The sequence below is a fragment of the Danio rerio genome, chromosome 14 (genome assembly GCF_049306965.1).
Source record: "Danio rerio strain Tuebingen ecotype United States chromosome 14, GRCz12tu, whole genome shotgun sequence".
Taxonomy (NCBI): Eukaryota; Metazoa; Chordata; class Actinopteri; order Cypriniformes; family Danionidae; genus Danio; species Danio rerio.
In genome coordinates, this window is record NC_133189.1 from 3,255,591 (window position 1) to 3,276,613 (window position 21,023).

Consider the following 21,023-nt stretch of genomic DNA (forward strand, 5'->3'; position numbering starts at 1 on the left):
TGGAAGGGCATCCGCTGCTGGATAAGTTGGCGGTTCATTCCGCTGTGGCGACCCCCGATTAATAAAGGGAATAGGCCGACAAGAAAATGAATGAATGAATGTTGTGTGCCTGCTGGGTAGTAAGGTGTACCTAATAAAGTGGCCTGTTCAAATGTATACTTCTTTTTAAATAAAAAAGGTTCCATTTTTCAGACATGTCTTGTGTCGGTGTTTTTAAAAAAAAACACAATAAGTTTTAAGAAATAAAATAATAAGTAAAAAACTTGAATTTTAGTCTCTAAATGGAAATATTTGTATAGAAATTTGATCTCAATGTTTAGAAAAAAGAAATACTCATTTATGTGCAAGCATTTTATAAATTTCAAGGTAACACTTTATTTTGATGGTCCATTTGAGTATTAGTAGACTGTCTGCTTAATATCTGTTGATACTGCTGCTTCAACAGATATTTAACTGACTATAAGAAATTTTGCAAGTACATGTCAACTTACACTAACCCCAACCCCAATTCAGTTGTTCTGAAACAGAGATTACAACTGTTAAATTGTTGCTCTTTGCTCTTGGAGCGGTTCGCTTTCACACTGCAAAGTTTCTAATCGGACCAAAAGAGCTAAAACAAGTCACGTGCGAGTAAACTCTCCGCACATTGGTCAGAGTGTCAGGGTTTATTTTGCAGCGTCCCGCTCAGCTGTCAGGAGAGGTGGTGGTTTGGTGGTGATTGACAGGGTGCGCGCGCGACGTGTCTGAGGAGAGATGCGGTAGGCAGGGGTGAGAAGGGTGCGCGACGATGCCTATTTGAGGACCGGGAGGGAGACGCGAGATTACCGGGAGATCATCAATCGTTTGCGGGCATCCGGAGACTCGCGAAACTTCCCGCCATACTCATAATTCTCTCTTCATAAAGCCGTATGCCTACATATCCATAAAACACAGTGATATAACCGCGCTCGGATCGGATCGCTTTCTCACTGCAATCGATCCGCTCCAGGGTTCGTTTCAATCGAGCCGAGACCACCTCATTCAAGCGATCTCGGAGCGATTAGTTTGGCGCGGAACAGAGCGCGATTGCCCTGTTCACATATGCCAAACGAACCGCGCTAACTGGACAAACGAGACACGTTCCGAAACAAAAGTGTAGGTGTGAAAGCACCCTAACAGTCTACTTATAATCTAATGAGAATTAGTTACAATGGAACTTAACGGACCATCAAAATAAAGTGTGACCAGTTTCAATTCACTAGTGAATCCTAAAAAAGTCAACATTTTCATCAAAATATATATTAAGTGACAAAAATGTCAATATTACTCTCAAAATTGAGAATAGTAATGTTTCTTCATTAGAAACTTCTCTATTAGAAAGATTTCTGAGAGTGACACTGCATGGCTTATAAATGATGTATGTGTATACTGAAAAGCTGAAAAGACAGATAGATAATCATGCGCATGGATGGATTGACTCACCATCAGTAGTTCTGCTCTTGGTCTTTGAGTGTGATTTATGGTTCAGTTCGGTCCGTTGGTTTGGTGCATTTTCTGTGGGGAACAAATACCATTATTGCTACATGGACAAAAAAAAAAAAAAAAACAGTCACAATATTCTTCTTGCTTGTGGAAGAACTGTTAATGGCATTACAATTGCATTAACAAAGAAAAATGAAGATTTAAATGAAGATTAAAGCAGCGGTGAATACACATTTCGGTTTGCCAAGATCAACCACAACCATTTATTGTACAATAATTCATTCATATAATTTTTTTAGACATCCCTTATTTATCAGGGGGTCACCACAAAAGAATGAACCGCCAACTAATCCAGCATATGATTTACGCAGCCCTTCCTGCTGCAAAACATTTTCAGATGCAAAAAGATGTTATTGTAATGAACAGGAGCATGTTTCATGCATTTGCCAAAATACTTCAATGGCTTCTTCATTCATTCATTTGTTTTTGGCTCAGTTCCTTTATTAATCAGGGGTCGCCACAGTGGAATGAACCGCAAACTTTCCCAACATAGTTCAATGGCTTGTTCATTCATTCATTCATTTGTTTTTGGCTCAGTCCCTTTATTAATCAGGGGTCACCACAGTGGAATGAACTGACAACTTTCCCAACATAGTTCAATGGCTTGTTCATTTATTCATAAATTTTATTTTTATTTTTTGGCTTAGTCCCTTTATTAATTAGGGGTCGCCACAGTGGAATGAGCCGCCAACTTTCCCAACATAGTTCAATGGCTTGTTCATTCATTCATTCATTCATTCATTCATTTATTCATTTTGTTTGGGCTTAGTTCCTTTATTAATCAGGGGTCGCCACAGTGGAATGAACCGCCAACTTTCCCAAGATAGTTCAATTGCTTGTTCATTCATTCATTCATTCATTCATTCATTTTGTTTGGGCTTAGTCCCTTTATTAATCAGGGGTCGCCACAATGGAATGAACCGCCAACTCTCCGAACATAGTTCAATGGCTTGTTGTTTTTACCAAATCCATAGCTCCTACAAACTTATTCAAACAAACAGCATTGCATAAATGGGTTTAAAATCAAAGTTTCTCCTTAATCTGATGTATGGATTTTAGTGAATCATGCAGCAAAATAAGTAAGCTGGCATACGCCCTTAGATGGCATGTTCAATATTTACAGTGGAGATGCATCAAATTTTCAGCTGATCATTTTTGTGAATGATTGGCTGAAAAGTCGGTTTATTTCTACTGTAAATCCAATGTAATGTCTGAAAATTTCTATTTATATATTCATTATATATATATATAAAAAATTATAAAATTTTATTTTTATAATTTATATATATATATATATATATATATATATATATATATATATATATATATATATATATATACATATATATATATATACATATAACATATATATATATATATATATATATATATATATATATATATATATATATATATATATATATATATATATATATATATATACATACATATATACATATATCTATATATATATATATATATATATATATATATATATATATATATATATATATATATATATATATATATATATATATACATACACATATATACATATATTTATATATACATACATACACATATATACATATATATATACATATATATATATAATTTTTCGCAAAATTGTCAGCAAAATTTCTGGGAATTACCACAACAAAATTCATCTTGCAAAAAAAAAAAATTCACAAAAAAAAATTGTGAAACTAGGGGGTCTGACTAACAAACATAGACTGAGCAATTGTACAGTGGTAGTTTATAAAGAGACCCCATAATGAGAAAGACAAAATAAAAATAGCCACGCTGCATTATTAGGACACCAGTGCAGGATTGTGTGAGGTTGAAAAGAAAAGACTCAAATTCTTGAAATACTGTGTGCAGAAATTGTGCAGCTGCTTGGTGAATTCAGCCTCAATCTCTTTCTCTGTTTTATTTATGACACAGAAAGTTTTGGTGGCTGCCTGTCTCTGTCTGTGTCACAAGGGAATAAAACGGCAAATCAATTCACAGCCCACTGTCTGTGTGTGTGTGTGTGTGTGTGTGTCAGATTTTTTTCTCCATTCATTGCGGGAACAATGTCCTTTGTACATTTCTTTCATTTTTATCCTTTCCTTCCATTCAGTCCGTCCATCCTTCTGAACATAGGGTCAACCAGAGAACAAATAGCTGGCCACTATCAGAAACACCGCCAAAATAAAACCTCAAACCAATTTCCTGCATGTTTGCTCTCTGATCTTCCCCTGAGGGAGTGTGTGTGTGTGTCTTTTTAACAACGAGACAGCTGAAATGAGAAACTGTTTGTGTACGCCCCGAGGAAAGACAAATCACAAATGAGATCTCTTTAAAATCTCAATTGTCTCTACTAGAGAGAGTCGAGATTAAACGTAGAGTTTTGCATACGTCTCCTCAGATTCTCCAGACCTCAGTGATCTCACATATGTCTCCTACTGCTGTTCAGAAGAGAAGCTCATCAGCAATTCTATATACAGAGCATTGAAACTACTAAAGATAACTTTTCATGTGTTTTAGACATTCATTAACAGAGAGGAAAACTTTAGAAAATGGGTTTTAACGTGTAAGGTTTTGGTCACACTTTATTTTGAGGTACAATTCTCACCTTAACAATGACTTTTCCTTCATAGACTGCTAATTTGCTGCTTATTAACAATTATGGAGGTAGTAGAGTTGGATTTAGGCATTACAGTAGGTAAGATTAGGGATGTCATTCATACATTTTCCTTCAGCTCAGTCCCTTATTTTTCAAGGGTCGCAACAGCGGAATGAACCGCCGACTATTCCAGCATATGTTTTGTGCAGCGGATGCCCTTATAGCTGCAACCCGGTAATGGGAAACACTCATACTCTCTTGTATTTACACAAGCTCATACACTACAGCCAATTTAGTTCATCCAATTCACCTTTCAAGAGTTCCCACTTAGATATTGCGTGGCATTTATAGCAGGTTTGGCATGCTGTCCCGGGAGCGAACCCTGAGCTTGGAGATAATTGAGCTCAAGGTAAATTTTAAGGGGGTCCGAGATCAGGTATTTCTCAAGAGCTCCCTTTAGAAAAGGGACGACAAGGAGGAGATGGGGTGGAAGGGGGGATTCTGCCCAAACAAAGATAGGGCAGTAGGGAAAATCCATCCATTAATTGTAAGCCTGGATCAATCTGATTGGATTATTACTGATTACAGATGAGCAACCAGCTGCGCTCAATCATATCACATGCTCCTCTCAAAATTAGCTTTTGAAACTTCACTTAGCGCCTGTGTTTAAACTGTGGGGGGAAAAAACTAGAGTACCCAGAGGAGAACATGCAAACTCCACACAGAAATGCCAACTATCCCAAGCTGGGATTCTAACCAGCTACCTTCTTGCTGTGAGGCGACAGTGCTAACCACTGCACCACCGTGCCACCCAGGATTAGAGATGTACTGTATTATAAGATCAATATGATTATGTATTTTATAAGTACCAATATACTGCCAATTTCTTAATAATAGGCAGATAATAAGCCAGTTAGAAAAAAAATCCATAAAATTTACATTAAAGAAATACGGCAGCTGTGGGTGCCAGTACTTTACCATTAAAAATCCGCTACCAGTTCAAATTCCTTTTTATTATAGTAAAAAACTCATTTTCATTTTGTTAAATGTTAATAGACCAATACTTTGTTACACAGACAAAAGCAAACCAAGAAAGCGTCAAAAAAAAAGCATCATGCAGGAAATTTTCCAAAAAGTACATTTACGGTTATTCACCATATATTAAGTAAATCTACTGTTAACAAAGTTACAGACTTTAACAACCCAGGCACATTCTGAAAACTTACCTCTGTATACATTTTGGGAGAGCACCAAATACATCTCAGGAGCTAAGTTTATATATATATATATATATATATATATATATATATATATATATATATATATATATATATATATATATATATATATATATATATATATATATAATTTTTTTTTTGCAGTTTTTGTTTTCATGAATCCACCAGAGGCCGTTGTGTATGCTTTTGAGATCTCAAATTTCTTTTCAGTGCCATTCATACCTGCTGTTCTCTCATAGGTCCACCAGAGGCCGCTGATGACTGACTGACTGACTGACTAAATAACAGACTGACTGATTGACTGACTCACCTTCCTCCTTCCCTAAACCCAACCAACAGTGTTTTCAATCTTATTTTTTCAATCTTATTTTTTCAATCTTATAATGTGGTATATTTTACCACATTCTCACCCTGTTATTTACTTGTTGATTTTGCTTTGTGGCTTTTCTTTTTTGTTTACCTGCTTTCTTGAACTGTTCTTTGTTGGACTCGATACCTGCCAACACTCCCATTTTGCTCAGCTGGTAAACGTGAATAGGAAAGGCATCAGACCGCCCCATAGTGTTCGTTTTAAAAACGAAATGCAGCCATACGTACCTCTGGCTACATAGTTCAATAGCTCCAGAAACGTATATAAGGCTACGTTTTCAGATTGAGCATGTGTTGGGTTTTTACTGTAATATTTTTACAGTCTTTTTACTACCTAAATCACAGTCATTTGCAGTGCCGTGTAGATAATAGTGTGAATTGGGTCTTAATCAAAAGTTTTCTTCAGTGAAATGTTCAGTGTATAGGCACATGCGGTTACTAAATGCCATCCTAACAGTTTGTATTCACAGCTCTGTGCAGACTGCTGGAATTTGCGTAGTATCTCTGTACTGTACCTTCTGATTCATTAACGTCTAAGACTCTTACGTGAAACCCTTGATGAGCACTGTTAATGTTAACAAAAGCAAGCGGACAACTTTGTTGAGTCATGTGAGTTATGAAATGCTCCGAGCGATGTCTGAGCAATGCTCCTGTCACAGTCCCTTGAGTTTGACAGCGAATCTAAAACAATCGCCTTTTATCTGTGTGTTGGACACACACACACACACTTCTGCGCTTCTTCGTTTCATTCTGTCCGTCTCTCTCAGATACGCTCTCCTGATTGATTTTGTGGTTTGTTTTCGGCGTGTGCATTGCACGCTGTTTGTTTTCAAGTGTCTCTCTTGCAAATTGATACACTGAACCAAGAAAATCAATTCCACCCCAAACTGACCAACCAGATCTCTCTCACACACACACACACGCGCGCACAGAAATCCCTTCACATCACGTCATCAGATTCATTATGCAAGCTCTGACCATGCCTGATTTAGTCTTTTATCGGTCAACTGACCTGTTATTGAATGGTATGCAGCGTTTGACCAATTAGCAGCAGCGCTTTGGTTGAGCTCCAGCTGAGATCGCACAATAGCTGTGAACAGATCTCATAAACACTCCTGCTGTGCTGAAGTCTAGTCAAGTCAAGCAGCTCAGGGTAACATTTTACATTAACAGCCCAGTGTGTGTTATGCTGAGTTCACACTACACGGTTTTAACCCTGATTTTCGCTTGCCGACAGGTTTTGCGAAGCGAAGATTCATCAACTAATTTCGAGAGGAGCACGTGATATGATTGAGCATTGCTGGCCACTCATCTGTAATGAGTAATAATCCAATCAGAGTGATCCTAGCTTACTATAAAGGGATCATTTTCTCCTTACTGCTCTATCTTCGTTTTGGAAGAATCCCCCCTTCCACCCTATCTCCTCCCTTTTCTAAAGGGGGCGCTATTGAGACCTACCTGATCTCGGATCCCCTGATATGCTTATTGACCGGGCGGGAGCCCTGGGCTTAAATATCTCCGAGCTCAGGGTTCTCTCCCAGGACAGCACGCCAAACCTGCTATAAATGCCAAGCATATCTAAGTGGGAACTCTTGAAATTGCAGTTAAATGCCTAAAATCTGAGGCAAATCTTTGCTCGTTCACATGAGCGACAACCACGTGATGTCAATTATCAAAGACGCAATCAGAGAGAACCACTGTGAGAAATGAGTTCTGACTGAAACACATGGGTGATGACCTACAGCCAATCAGAAAGCAAGATACAGGGCACGCTTAAAAAAAAAGGTATTTATTTGATTTGCCTTTTTTTTTTTTAGTTAAGTAGTTGCAAACAATTTATATGGGCTGAATTTAAACAATGGGCAGCACAGTGGCGCAGTGGGTAGCAAGTTCGCTTCACAGCAAGAAGGTTGCTGGTTCCGGTCCTGGCTAAATCTTAGGCTAAATCGTCCATAGTGTATGAGTGTAAATTGAAGTGTATGGGTGTTTCCCAGTACTGCGTTGCCGCTGGAAGAACATCCGCTGTATAAAACATGTGCTGGATAAGTTGGTGGTTCATTCCACTGTGGCGACCCCAGACTAATAAAGGGCCGAAAAGAAAAGAGCGCTACCTCAGGGCATGCCCACACGTACACGGTTATTTTTATAAACTGAGTTTTCCCCGCTTTCATTTTTAAAATAATCTATGTCCACTTTTTCTTTTCAGCTTAGTCACTTTATTAATCAGGGGTCGCCACAGTGGAATGAACCACCAACTTATACAGCATATGTTTTACACAGCAGATGCCCATCACAGGGAACACCCACACACTCTCCTTTACTCACATACATACAGACAGTTTAGCTTACCCAATTCACCTGCACCACATGGTTTGGACTGTAGGGGAAACCGGAGCACCTGGAGGAAACCCACGCGAATGCGGGGAGAACATGCAAACTCCACACAGAATTGCCAACTGAACCAGCAGAGGCTCAAACCAGCGACCTTCTTGATGCGAGGCGACAGCACTACCTACTGGTCACTGCGTAGCTGTGTCATATTTATAAAAGTAAAACAAATTTAAAAATACAACCTCCGCTTTTGATTCTCAAATGAATGTGTATTTGGTATTTGTCTGAGTATAAGTATATATAAGTATGAGCATAGTCTACATAAGCCTAGTATACTGTAGTTTGTGTTGATTCGACCTTCAATGACTGTCTGACTGGAAGCTGTGCATGACGCTTAGAAATATTGACTGGCTTGAGATGTTTAAGCCACTCCTACTGGTTATAGTCAGTATATGCTTATAATATGTGACAACTGAATAATGAACCAATAGTTAGATCAATTACTCCACAAATTAACTGCACTAAAACACTCTAAATATAGCTTTTTTTTCTAATCTGAGCTGACACATTGTATACACTACCTGACAAAAGTCTTGTCAACTAGTTTTAGGAACAACAAATATTAACTTGACTTCTAGTTGATCATTTGGTATCAGAAGTGGTTTATATGAAAGGCCTCTAGATTACGGTTATTTTACCAAAATATAATTTGTCCATGCCTTGATTATTTAATGATTTAATTAAGACAGTACGGTCTCACTTCGCTTAGACAAAAGTCTTGTCACTTAATAATGTCCAGTATAGAATATAAAGTCATGCTGCAGTGAAAACTGAATGGATATTGTTTCTGACAATATCAGAAACATATTGCTTGGAGTATAGCTTGGAAACATATTGCTTGAAACAAATAGCTTGGAGGACTGCATCCATACATCTCTGCAATGACTCAAATCACTGATTAATAAAGTCATCTAGAATGGCAAAGAAAGTGTTCTTGCAGGACTCCCAGAGTTCATCAAGACTCTTTGGATTCATCTTCAATGCCTCCTCCTTCATCTGACCCCAGACATGCTCAATAATGTTCATGTCTGGTGACTGGGCTGGCCAATCCTGGAGCAGCTTGAGCTTCTTTGCTTTCAGGAGCTTTGATGTAGAGGCTGAAGTATGAGCAGAAGCGCTATCCTGCAGAAGAATTTGCCCTCTCCTGTGGTTTGTAATGTAATGGGCAGCACAAATGTCTGTCACATCCATCTGTGACCACCTGAGGGCGCTGTAGTGCACTAGGACTTTGTAGGAACTACAGCGTCCCAGGAAAGACTACATTTCCATGCATACCACGCACATACACCGGAACATATACACTGACCTGCCATCACATCTGTTTTGTGTTACCGTTGATTATCTGGACTATTTATACAACCATTCCACCACTGTTTGTCATGGCGTCGTTTGTCTATCTTGTCAGCTCTGGTATGTTGTTCTTGATCTCGCTCTTGTATCTTGCTTAAGTCTAGTTCGTGTTTAATCTGTTTTAGTTTTTAGTTTTGTTGTTTGTATGTTATTTTGTTACTTTGCACTTTGGATTTTGTTCATTGTTACCGCACTATTTAATATCAAACCTGCATTTGGATCCACACCCTTTTTGTTCCTGTTTTTGTTCTGTTTTTATCACGTTTAACGTGACAATGTCTTGATACCTCAGGCTGTTGATGTTGTCATCCACTCTGCAGATCTCTCACACGCCCCCAAACTGAATGTAACCCCAAACCATGATCTTTTCTTCACCGAACTTGACTGATTTGTCTGAGAATCTTGAGTCCATGCTGGTTCCAGTAGGTCTTCAGCAGTATTTGTGATGATTGGGATGCAGTTCAACAGATGATTCAGTAGAAAAATCCACCTTCTGCCACTTTTCCAAATGATCAACTAGAAATCAAGCAATTATGTGTTGCTCTTACAACTGAGATCGACAACAAGACTTTAAACAGGCAGTGTATGTTCGCTGCAGTGTTTGTCATGAACACAACAACACATGCAGGTAAACAGAGTTATATCTGAATATGGATTCTGCACTGCATCAATCACTGAAGCAAGAGCCTGACTTCAAGTCAACAGATTTGATGGATGTTTGCATGAAAAGCTGTCAGGACGCAGCTCTCATCTTCAGACGGAAAGAAAGACACAAAGAAAACACAGACGTCCAGGACTGCAGCTGATGCACTGAGTCAAAGCACAGACCTTTTATCAAATGTATCATTTAACACAACATCTGCGGCCTGGACCTGAGCAAAACAACAGCATTGCAGCCACATCAGCACTCAATCACTCCTACAAATAAAGGTTCTTCACTGGCATCAATGGTTTTTTTGGACCTTTTGATTTCACAAAAGGTTTTTGATGATGGAGAAGGGCTCTTTGGGTTATCAAAATCAGATATAAAGACTCTTAAGAACTCTTCACTGAAAGGGTTCTGCAAGTACTCTATTTGTTGTGCATTGTAGGTAACATCAGTTCTTTGATTGTCAGCTGATTTGCATCTCTTTCTCCTTTAAAAACACACAAGAGCATACACTGAAAAAATAAATTTGCGGTTTGTTTAAACTACTTATTTAAAATTAGCTGAAATAATACAATGTTTGAGTTTTTATTGTGGCAACTTAATTGTTTTATGTTCAATCCACTGAAATTTGTAAAAATTAAAAGGTTATGGTGTATTCAGAAAGTATTCATAGCACTTCACTTTTTCCACATTTAAAAAAAAATGTTACAGCCTTATTCCAAAATGGATTAAATTAATTTATTTCCTCAAAATTCTACACACAATCCCGCATAATGATGATGTGAAAAAAAAAGTTTTTGAAATTGTTGCAAATTTATTAAAAATAAAAAAGCTGAAAAATCACTTCTACATCAGTATTCACAGCCTTTGCTCAATACTTTGTTGATGCACCCCTGGCAGCGATAACAGCCTCAAGTCTTTTTGAATATGATGCCACAAGCTTGGCACACCTGTCTTGGGAATTTTTTCCATTCCTCTTTGCAGCTCCTCACAAGCTCTTTCAGATTGGATGAGAAGCGACGTTGTTCAGCCATTTTCATATCTCTATAGAGATGTTCAAAAGGATTTAGGTTTGGGCCACTCAAGGACATTCACCAAGTTGTTGTGAAGTCACTCCATTGATATTTTGGCGGCGTGCTTTGGGTTATTGTCCTGCTGGAAGACGAACCGTCGCCCCAGTCTGAGGTCGAGAGCACTCTGAAGCAGGTCTTCATTCAGGATGTCTCTGTACATTACTGCATTTCTCTTTCCCTCTATCCTGACTAGTCTTCCAGTTCCTGCTGCTGAAAAACATCCCCACAGCATGATGCTGCCACCACCATGCTGGGGATTAGCCTGGGGATGAGCGGTGCCTGGTTTTCTCCAAATGTAAATCCTGGGGATCACTCCAAAGAGTTCATTTTAAGTCTCATCAGACCAGAGAATTGTGTTTCTTATGGTCTGAGAGTCCTTCAGATGCCTTTTGGCAAACTCCAGGCGGGACGGTGCTTCCGTCTGGCCACTCTACCATACAGGCCTGATTGGTGGATTGCTGCACAGATGGTTGTCTTTCTTTTAGGTTCTCTTCCCTCCACAGAAGAACGCTGGAGCTCAGACAAAGTGACCATTAGGTTATTAATAGCCACCCTGACTAAGGCCCTTCTTCACTCAGCTTAGATGGCCGGTCAGCTCTAGGAAGAGTCCTGGTGGTTCCAAACATCTTTGACTTACGGATGATGGAGGCCGCTGTGCTCATTGGAACTTTCAGAGCAGCAGAATTTTTTCTGTAACCTTCCCCAGCCTTGTGCCTCGAGACAATCCTGTCTCGGAGGTCTACAGTCAATTCCTTTGTCTTCATGCTTGGTTTGTGCTTTGGAATGCATTGTCAACCCTGGGGCTTTATATAGACAGATGCATGCCTTCTCAAATCATGTCCAATCAACTGAATTGGTCACACTTTATTTTGATGGTCCGTTTGTTGAATTTAAGTTACATTGTAACTAATTCTCATTAGATTATAAGTAGACTGTAGGGTTGGGGTTAGTGTAAGTTGATGTACTTGCTAAGTTTCTTATAGTCAGTAAATGTCTGTTGAAGGAGCAGTTTCAGCAGATATTAAGCAGACAGTCTACTAATACTAAAACGGACCATCAAAATAAAGCGTTACCAATGTATTTTATTGACATCTACCCCAACCCTAAACCTAACCCTCAATATAGTTATTTAAAAACTGCAGTTATTGTCGTACAGTAATTGTATTGTTGAAATAATATAAATAATTCTGGTCAACTTCCAGCCGCAGCTGTATTCCTTCTAGACTTTACCACTAAACTTGGTATGAGCCCGATCTGAGGTCACTAAAATAAAAAGTACCATCCATTGACAACATGGTGGCGCTACAATGTGAAAAAAATATGAAATTAGCAATAATTGAGGGACTTTTTTGTCTGACTGACTAGAAAATTGGCAGACAATGTCTTAAAAAACACTGTGTAAATATCGTATTTTACGTGTGTAAGCACACATTTCACATTTTGGTAAATCAGGGGAGTGCATATAACAGTTCAAAAGAAGCTGAAAAATGTTCAATCAATAGGTCAATATTACCATAAAAGTTTGGAAAAAGCTTTTTTAAGGTGGTTAGCCTGAATTTGAGTTCTTTTGTAGTGCTTTAAATTAGTTACAAATTAATAACAGGAAAATAATACATTTTTACAAAAACACCAACTGTATTGGCCTTAAACCGCTTGAACTCTGATAATTACTGCTTGACGCTATATTTTAAATTGAAATATTCAAATCACACAGCTCAGAAGAGCATAAACAATAATATGAACTTTGCTAGAATTTCTTGCTTTAAAAAAAGACAGAACTATTCCTTTAAAGTCTGACCTCCAAAGTAGCATATCACAAAGCAGTTAATTATGGCCAGCCAATTAATTACAGCGAGAGGAATACAGTTACAAAAATCCATTTATTCAAGAGCATTTCTACATCCAACCCCACATGCCGATGTGTCGGGCATCAGAATCAATGATCGGCCCTCGGAGACCAATCAGAGGTGGCGAGATTGAGAGAAAGGCCAATCAGAACTTCTGCAGTATTGATCATCAGCAGGCAACAAACCCAGAGCACACGCATGGCCAATTACTCTACTTTCTATTCACCACAACCAAAAAAAATCAAGAAAGTGAAAGCGGATGAATGCTGCAGGGCTAATTAGTGCCATCTGATTGGTCAAGAGGTTACAGACCCAATGACCAACCTGCTCGTTTTTCTTTCTTTGACACACAGTCGGCTCTGAAGTTAACTTTCTGATATATCTGACTAAAGCAAGACAACTGACAAAATTGACTGACTGTAAATATCTCTTCATATAGACAGACACATGAACAAATTTACATTATAGTCAATCATTTGAAATAATTACAATATTTATTTTATTCAAAGTAATAAATACATGGTCTTGTCCATATTTAAGAATCATAAAGTTTGTCAATGTTTGCAGAAAAGGGAAAAAAGAAACCAAACACAATACCTAACCCACTAGTCCTACTGCACCCAACCCGTTCTGAACTGGGAACAAGCCTACGATTCTTTGCAAGGGAGTCGACTGCGCTAACAAGGAGGCTAAAGACCATGACATCTAGCGTCAGTTGCTAGAGCTATTTTTAAGGTCAGCGTAGTGAGATTTACCTGCATAGCACTTTGCTAGCTGGCCTCTGTTATACTCACCACCCCAAAAACTCACTCCCATCCCAGACAAGCCCCTAAGTGTAACCCAGAAGTCCTACAGTACACAACCCGGTCTGAGCTAGGATCAAACTGGAGATTCTTTGTTTGGGAGTTCGTTGCTTTAACAAGGAGGCTAAAGACCATGGCATCTAGCGTCAGTTGCTAGAGCACTAGCTGACCTCCGTTACAACCCCCCCACCCCCAAACCTCACTCCCATTTCGGACAAGGCCCCACTGGTCCTACTGTACCCAGCCCGGTCTGAGCTGGGATTGAACCAGCAATTTGCATGGGAGTTTGAAATTGTCCTTAAATTGTAACAATAAAATATGTTTATGATGTATTTTTAAAATTGACCGGTAATCATATCACAATGTACAAAATGCGGGTTTCCACACAATCTCTTCATGTTGTCACAACACAAATATAATGAGTTAACTTAATCGTTTTTACAAATAAGTGGATTGAAACTTAATTAAAACAATTAAGTTGACCCCAAAAAACCTTCATAGCTGTCAACCCTCCCGTTTTTCTCGGGATTCTCCCATATTTTACTGTTCTATCCCGCTATCATCCCGTAAAGGTATTTTCCCGTATTTCTCCCGTATTTTCAGTCTTTCTCTGAACAGCCGAGCCTCCCTATACGCAACCCATACCGCCGAACCACCAGGGGTCGCCCCTTGCTCTAAAACGTGAGCCTTCTGTGCTTTTGCTTTGTTTAGGAATGAAATCTCTTATAAATAAATATTAAAAACGGCGCAATTCCCTTTCATTTTGATTACAGGTGCCGTCGCCCATCCTATACAATCCTCAAAACTGTCATATAACGTAATGGTGCATGACTGTCAGCTGACGCGCTCCATACTGATAAACAGATGCTGTTTCCCAAACGGATTCTGTATACGCGATTTCAAGCGGAGAGAAAGTCTGACGTTTGGGTGCGTGTTTAAACAGACATACACACATAATTAATAATAATAACATATAAGGATGTCGATCTTTTTCTTTTTGTTTTTTGTTTTCCAAACACAACTAATTTCGTCTTAAATGAGCATAAACAGTTAGGAAAGCAGTCAAATGCTTTCATTATAACATTAGATATGTGCATTTTTAAAGTGACACCTCTTATTTAATGTAATAAATAAATCTTATTAAATGCGAGATTCATTTGTTGCTCTTTAATCAGAATGTGTAAGTTATACAGTGGAGAAACGGCTAATGAGGTTGATAGCTTGATTCTGTTTCATTATAATAGCTATTAATTTTAACTGTTTGCCAATGTATTTGCTGCTAATGTGTATATTATTTTTCTTTTGTCGATAATAATTTTAAAACATATTACTGACCATTTAACTGTTTATTTACAATGAAACAGCTAAAAATGAACATATTTCGTAATTTGGGGATTTATTTAAGGGGGGGTGGTGGTTGGGGGAATCCCTAGATATGGTGGGCATATTCCTTATTTTCACATCCCAATGGTATGAAAACCTTAGAAAATTATATTGGTTCAACTCATTTTAAATAAGTTGTTTGAAGAAGTAGCAGAAGTCATTTTTGATTGTAGATATTGTTTAAAATGTTGAGGTCGACTAATAAATATAAAACATTTGGTCAAGTTTATCTTGCATTTTCCACTGAACAGATTCACTACAGCAGTTCACAGCCTTTGATTTGATTCCCGGAGAATCTTGCGATAAGAAAAGTCTTCCATCGGGTCAGATGTGAACGCTAACGGAGATGAATCACTTAATATTAAACATACAGTATTTCTGTGCTGAATTCTCACATGACAGCACTTCAAACTGTATCTATGACTTTCATTTAAATTGAGGCTTGTGGCAAACGCAGCGAACCTTGCAAAGATTTGCAGCGGTTCATATTTTTCCTGCCATGTCTTATGTAGATAACGTCTTTGTCCTCGTGTGACGATGCCACGTGGGATTTTCTCTGCGCCGTGAAACTAGGCCAAGACTTGGCCTGTTGTAGACCAGACGGCGCAATGCTAATTATGAGAGGGATGGATCACTGCTTCATGAGTTCTGCCATCTCATCTCTCGGTCTCATTTCACTGTCGGCTTCTGATGAAAACAAAATAAACATCTCAAATAGATTTTAATGGGATAATAAAATCCTCCTTCGATCATGTTACCTCTCTCTAGGTGATTGTGCATTAATATGGTTTTCAAACTTGGTTTATTTCAATAAATTATAAAGATTTTAATCTCAAGAGCTGGTCAGAGAAAACACTAGTATCTTAGTAAACAGAAATTTTAATTTTTTTTTTTTTTTTTTATGGACTGCCCATTAATAAATTCCTATTTTTACTAACAAGCCTGCCTAATACATCTGTAATACTGATTTCATTCAAGAGTCTAATGAATAAATTATTTTTGTAATGGTTACACTGGAAAAAAAGCTTTTCTTACTTAGATTTTTTTTTTGTCTTGTTTCTTGGGCAAATATCTAAAAACTCTAAAATCAAGCAGACTTTTCTAGACAATGCAAAAATATGGCCTTGTTTTTTTACAAAAAAAACAAAAAAAAAACAACAACAACAACAAAAAAACACCAAAACGAAGTGTGTTTTTCCGGTATGTTACTGCTTACTCAAGATGCAAACCTGGTTAGACAAAACTGATATTTTAATGTTTGTAAATGGACTGCGGTTTAATTAGCTCACATTTTTACTAACAAGCCTGTCCAATACATATGTGATACTGATTTCATCTAAGAGTTTGACAAATAAATGAATAATAATAAAAAACTCTTAAATCAAGCAGCTTTTTGTAGACAATCCAAACAATCCAATTTGTTTTCAGAAATAATATGCCAAAATGAAGTGAGTTTTTACTTAAAACAAGCAAAATAATCTGCCACTGGGGTGAGCAAAATAATCATGTTTTTCCTTTTGGCATAAGATTATTTTGCTTACCCTATTGGCAGATTATTTTGCTTGTTTTAAGGAGAAACTCACTTCATTTCGTCATATTATATCTAAAAATGTTTTTGAATATGTTTTGCTCTTTTTTACACAAATGATATTTCCTCCTGCTGTGAGAGAACAGACAGTCGACTTGCACTCATCTTCATCATCACATCTCCTTTTTCACAGCAGATGAGTCAGTGTACTGTTCTACTACCTGAATAACTCAGGATATGGGTTTATTTCGAGTCAGTGGGGGTATCCAGAAAGTTAGTGCTTAGGATGCAAACCATTTCATGACAAGTCCTTTCAATTTAATGAACTGTAGAGTATTTAAGGAAAACCTCAAACACACTGCTGAAAATCATGAATCAACAGAAAAGCCAGATTACAATTTGACTAATGACTAAAAAAAATAATGTTTGGAGGCATGTCCTGTGGTCTGATGGAACTAAGATTGAACTGTTTGGCCATAATGACCAGTGTTACATTTGGAGGACAAAGGGAAAAGCTTGCAAGCCTAGAAACACCATCCCAAATGTATAGTATGGGGGCGGCAGCATCATGTTGTGGGGCTGTTTTGCTGCAGGAGGGACTTCACATCATAGATGGCATCATGAAAAAAGAACATTATGTAGAAATACTGAAGCAACATCTCAAGACATCAGCCAGGAAAATAAAACCTGGCCACAAATGGGTCTTCCAAACAGACCATGACCCTAAGCATACTGCCAAAATAGTTCAAATGTGCTTTAAGGACAACAGAGTGTATGTTTTGGAGTGGCCATCACAAAGCCCTGATCTCAATCCTATAGAAAATTTGTGGGCAGAGTTGAAAAAGCTTGTGCGAGCAAGACAGCCTATAAATCTGCCTCAGTTACACCTATTCTGTCAGGAGGAATGGGCTGAAATTCCTGCAAACTATTGTGAGAAGCTTGTGAAAGGATTCCCAAAATATTTGACCAAAGTTATACGGTTTAAAAGTAAAGCTAAAAAAATACTAAGTAAATGTATGTAAACTTTTGACTCTCTAGAATTTAATTTAAAAAGTCTAATTATTGTGGCATTCAGCAAATGTAAATCATTTAGGTAATTGTTTAGTAAGCGTTTAGTATGATTTACCATCAGACATTTATTTATTTTTTTTTAAATGGTTATGTTTCTTTTTTTATTAGAGTGTATGTAAACTTCTGGTTTTAACTGTTTTGGCTATTAAATGCAGAGCTTCTCTATAAAAAAGGTGAAAAAACACCAGCAAGTTCTCAAGAGATCAAACCTCAGCCTGGTAAGAAAAACTCAATATTGTAAAGGCTGATTTATACTTCTGCGTCAAACGCCGGCGTATGCTACGGCGCTGACGCATAGCCCTTCGTGGTGGCCGTCGGCATCGATGACGTGCACCTCTCAAAAAATGTAACTACACGTCGCAACGACGCGTAGCGCAAGCTCTGTGATTGGTCGGCTTGGTATCGATGACGAGTCGGGGCGGGACCGAGAGCCGCGTGAATGGTGCAAGCCTGATGGAGTGATTGTTTACAAGTGTGGAGTTCCGTGAAGGAGCTCCGGATGGAAAGTTTTGTTCTGTGTTTACCTCATAGTTAAAGTTGTTGCACATCCGCCGGTTCCTGCCTTAAAATGTGCGAGTTTGAGCCACTTGTACATCCCGGAAGTGTTCAGGAAAAGCAAAACATCAGCGAAGAAACTCAACACAGAGGAACATTTACACCTCACTGGCAACTAGCGTTTCGGAAGTGTTAATGCAGACCAACAAAGACAGCGCGCAGAAGTATAAATGCACAGCTACCCGTGTTGCATGCGCCGTGGGTTACGCCGGTCACTTGACGCAGAAGTATTAACCAGGCTTAATGCACTACTTTTAAAAGTAACTTTCCACAACACTGAATTGGAACAATTAACACCACAAAAACGAATCCAGCAATTATTTAATTAATTTCTTTGCACATCTCTGAGCCAGACTCCATGCAAACACGATGAACAATGTACTTTATATACTCAAATCATCCCACAAACATGCTGATTGTATTAAAAAAAACTCTCTTGGAAATATTCGTTCCAAGACGTTCACAGTGCAGATCCCTACTTGACTTGAAAATACATTTCTATTTCTATCTTTCGTCTTTTCGCTGCCTTTAACCCTGTAGGAGAGCGCTTTCTCTGCTGGTTAAATGGAGCTGTTCGCCAGCTCCAGATAAAGCCGTATTGTCCCTGTGCATAAATTGCAGGCGGTTTAAAGGGCAGATTGTTGTGTTGCCATCCCTGTGCAGCCGTGTTTGCTGCCACTGCAGTTTGGCGCCGAAACGCTGACTCAACACCAAAACCATACAAATGCAAATGAAGCATTCAGAGAGAATTTCCCCATAACGAGGCTGTAATGAGGCCTGCACACGCAATTAAATTCACTGAGAGCGCATGCGGTGCCACAATAACAGATTACAGCAAAGACAATGTTACACACACACACACACACACACACGTTATTCTCTCAGCTCCTTAAATCTCTTGTCATGTCTGTAATGGACAAGATCATAACCCTCATTTCTCTTTAAAGTGAATAATTACAGACTGAGTCTAATTAAATTAGTCAGGCTCAGCCACGCTGGTTACATGGTCAGAGAGAGTTTAGTGTTGTGTGTGTGTGCCACCGGGTGTGTGTGTTTGTGTTTATTGGAAGTGTAAAGACACAAAGGGTGAGAGAGATGGAGCTGGAAATTCTTTATTCTAATGAAAATAAAGCAGAAGTGAATCAATAAACTGTGATTTAGGAGATCGATGTGGAAATAACAGCATTCCTATAGGGGTGTATAGGGTAACACATATGCCCGAGAAAGTGTGGTGCAAAAATGTTATCGGCAGGATTTTAGGTGCAATATTAAAGTCAGCAAGAACCGAAAGTTTCTATTCATTCATTTTCCTTTGGCTCAGCCCCTTTATTCATAAGGGGTCGCCACAGTGGAATGAACCACCAACTTATCCAGCATATGTTTTATGCAGCGGATGCCTTTCCAGCTGCAACCGAACCCAGTACAACCCAGACACCAACAGGGTGGCTCAGTGCGTAGAAGCACAGCAAGAAGGACACTGGTTTGATTCCAGGCTGGGCCAGTTGGCATTTCAGTGTGGAGTTTGCATGTACTCCCCATGTTGGCGTGGGTTTCCCCCGGGTGCTTAGGTTTCCCCCACAGTCCAAACACATGCGCTATAGAGGAATTGAATAAACTAAATTGGTCATAGTGTACGAGTGTGAGAATAAGGGTGTATGGGTGTTTCCCAGTACTGGGTTGCAGCTAAAAGGGCATCCACTTTGTAAAACATAAGTTGGCGGTTCATTCGGCTGGGGTGACCTCTGATGAACAAAGGAAGGAAAATGAATGAATGAACAATTATAACGCCTCATGACAGTCATGTTTATGATGGATTTATTACAAGTTATGTCGTCTTAGTAATATCAAGCTGTCATGACAAAGATAAAGACAACTTGTTTATGTCAAATTGTCATAATAAACAGTCTCATCAAATAACTTTTGTACAGTAGAATAAAAACCAAAGTGATGCATACGTGCATAAAATATAGAGTCTACACTTTCAAACGACACCACTTACGGGGGTCTGGTGCAACGCTAGCCCTTTAAATCTGAAAGCGAAAGTCGATGACGCCTGTGTTTGTGTGGGTCTCCCCCGGTTTTTTCCCACAGTCAAATTACATGCGTCACTAATGAATTACATGTGTCATTAATGAATTAATCAATCTAAATTAGCACTATAGTCAAGCTCTTAACCAGCAGTATATCTCTATAAAGCAATTTATAATTTGTTATTAATTCTGGATACCTACCTGAGCTCAAACTCCCCTCTCGCCCTTTTATTTTGCAGCAATGCATTTATTAACTTGAGAGAGCAGCAAATGTTTTATTTTTGTATTGTTATTGTATTATTTGTTTTATTTTTGATTTGTCTCAAATCGCAATATAAAAAGCACCTTTTTTAGGTAAGCACCGCTTATTTTGGATTACAAAAAAACACAATGATTGTCAAAAAGGAAATCAGCTCTTTTAGCAGAATTTCTGTTGACTCATTTTTTTTCCTTTCATGCTTTCCTGAGCGATGTGTCTCGCTGCATGTGTGCCCGTCACTCATCTATTAGGGTGCCTACGAAGGGAAGTGCTCTATAGTCAGTAGACAGTGAGACGCTTCTCTATCTTGCAGGATTAGTTACAGAAATGATGGTTTGTAGCAGTTCT

The 21,023-nt window shown here is 38.4% G+C and overlaps 1 protein-coding gene across 6 annotated transcripts in view; it reads right to left on the minus strand.

The window, feature by feature from the left end:
• spock1 (SPARC (osteonectin), cwcv and kazal like domains proteoglycan 1) overlaps positions 1-21,023 on the minus strand; it is a 294,145-nt gene that overhangs the window by 95,147 nt on the left and 177,975 nt on the right. For all 6 annotated transcript variants that reach the window (XR_012390146.1, XR_012390147.1, XM_073922464.1 and 3 more), the window contains exon 4: positions 1,462-1,533. Coding sequence is in view for 4 of the 6 variants with exons in the window: in XM_073922464.1 (XP_073778565.1) it covers positions 1,462-1,533 (72 nt within the window). In the remaining 2 variants the exon portion in view is untranslated. The remainder of the gene's footprint in view (positions 1-1,461; positions 1,534-21,023) is intronic.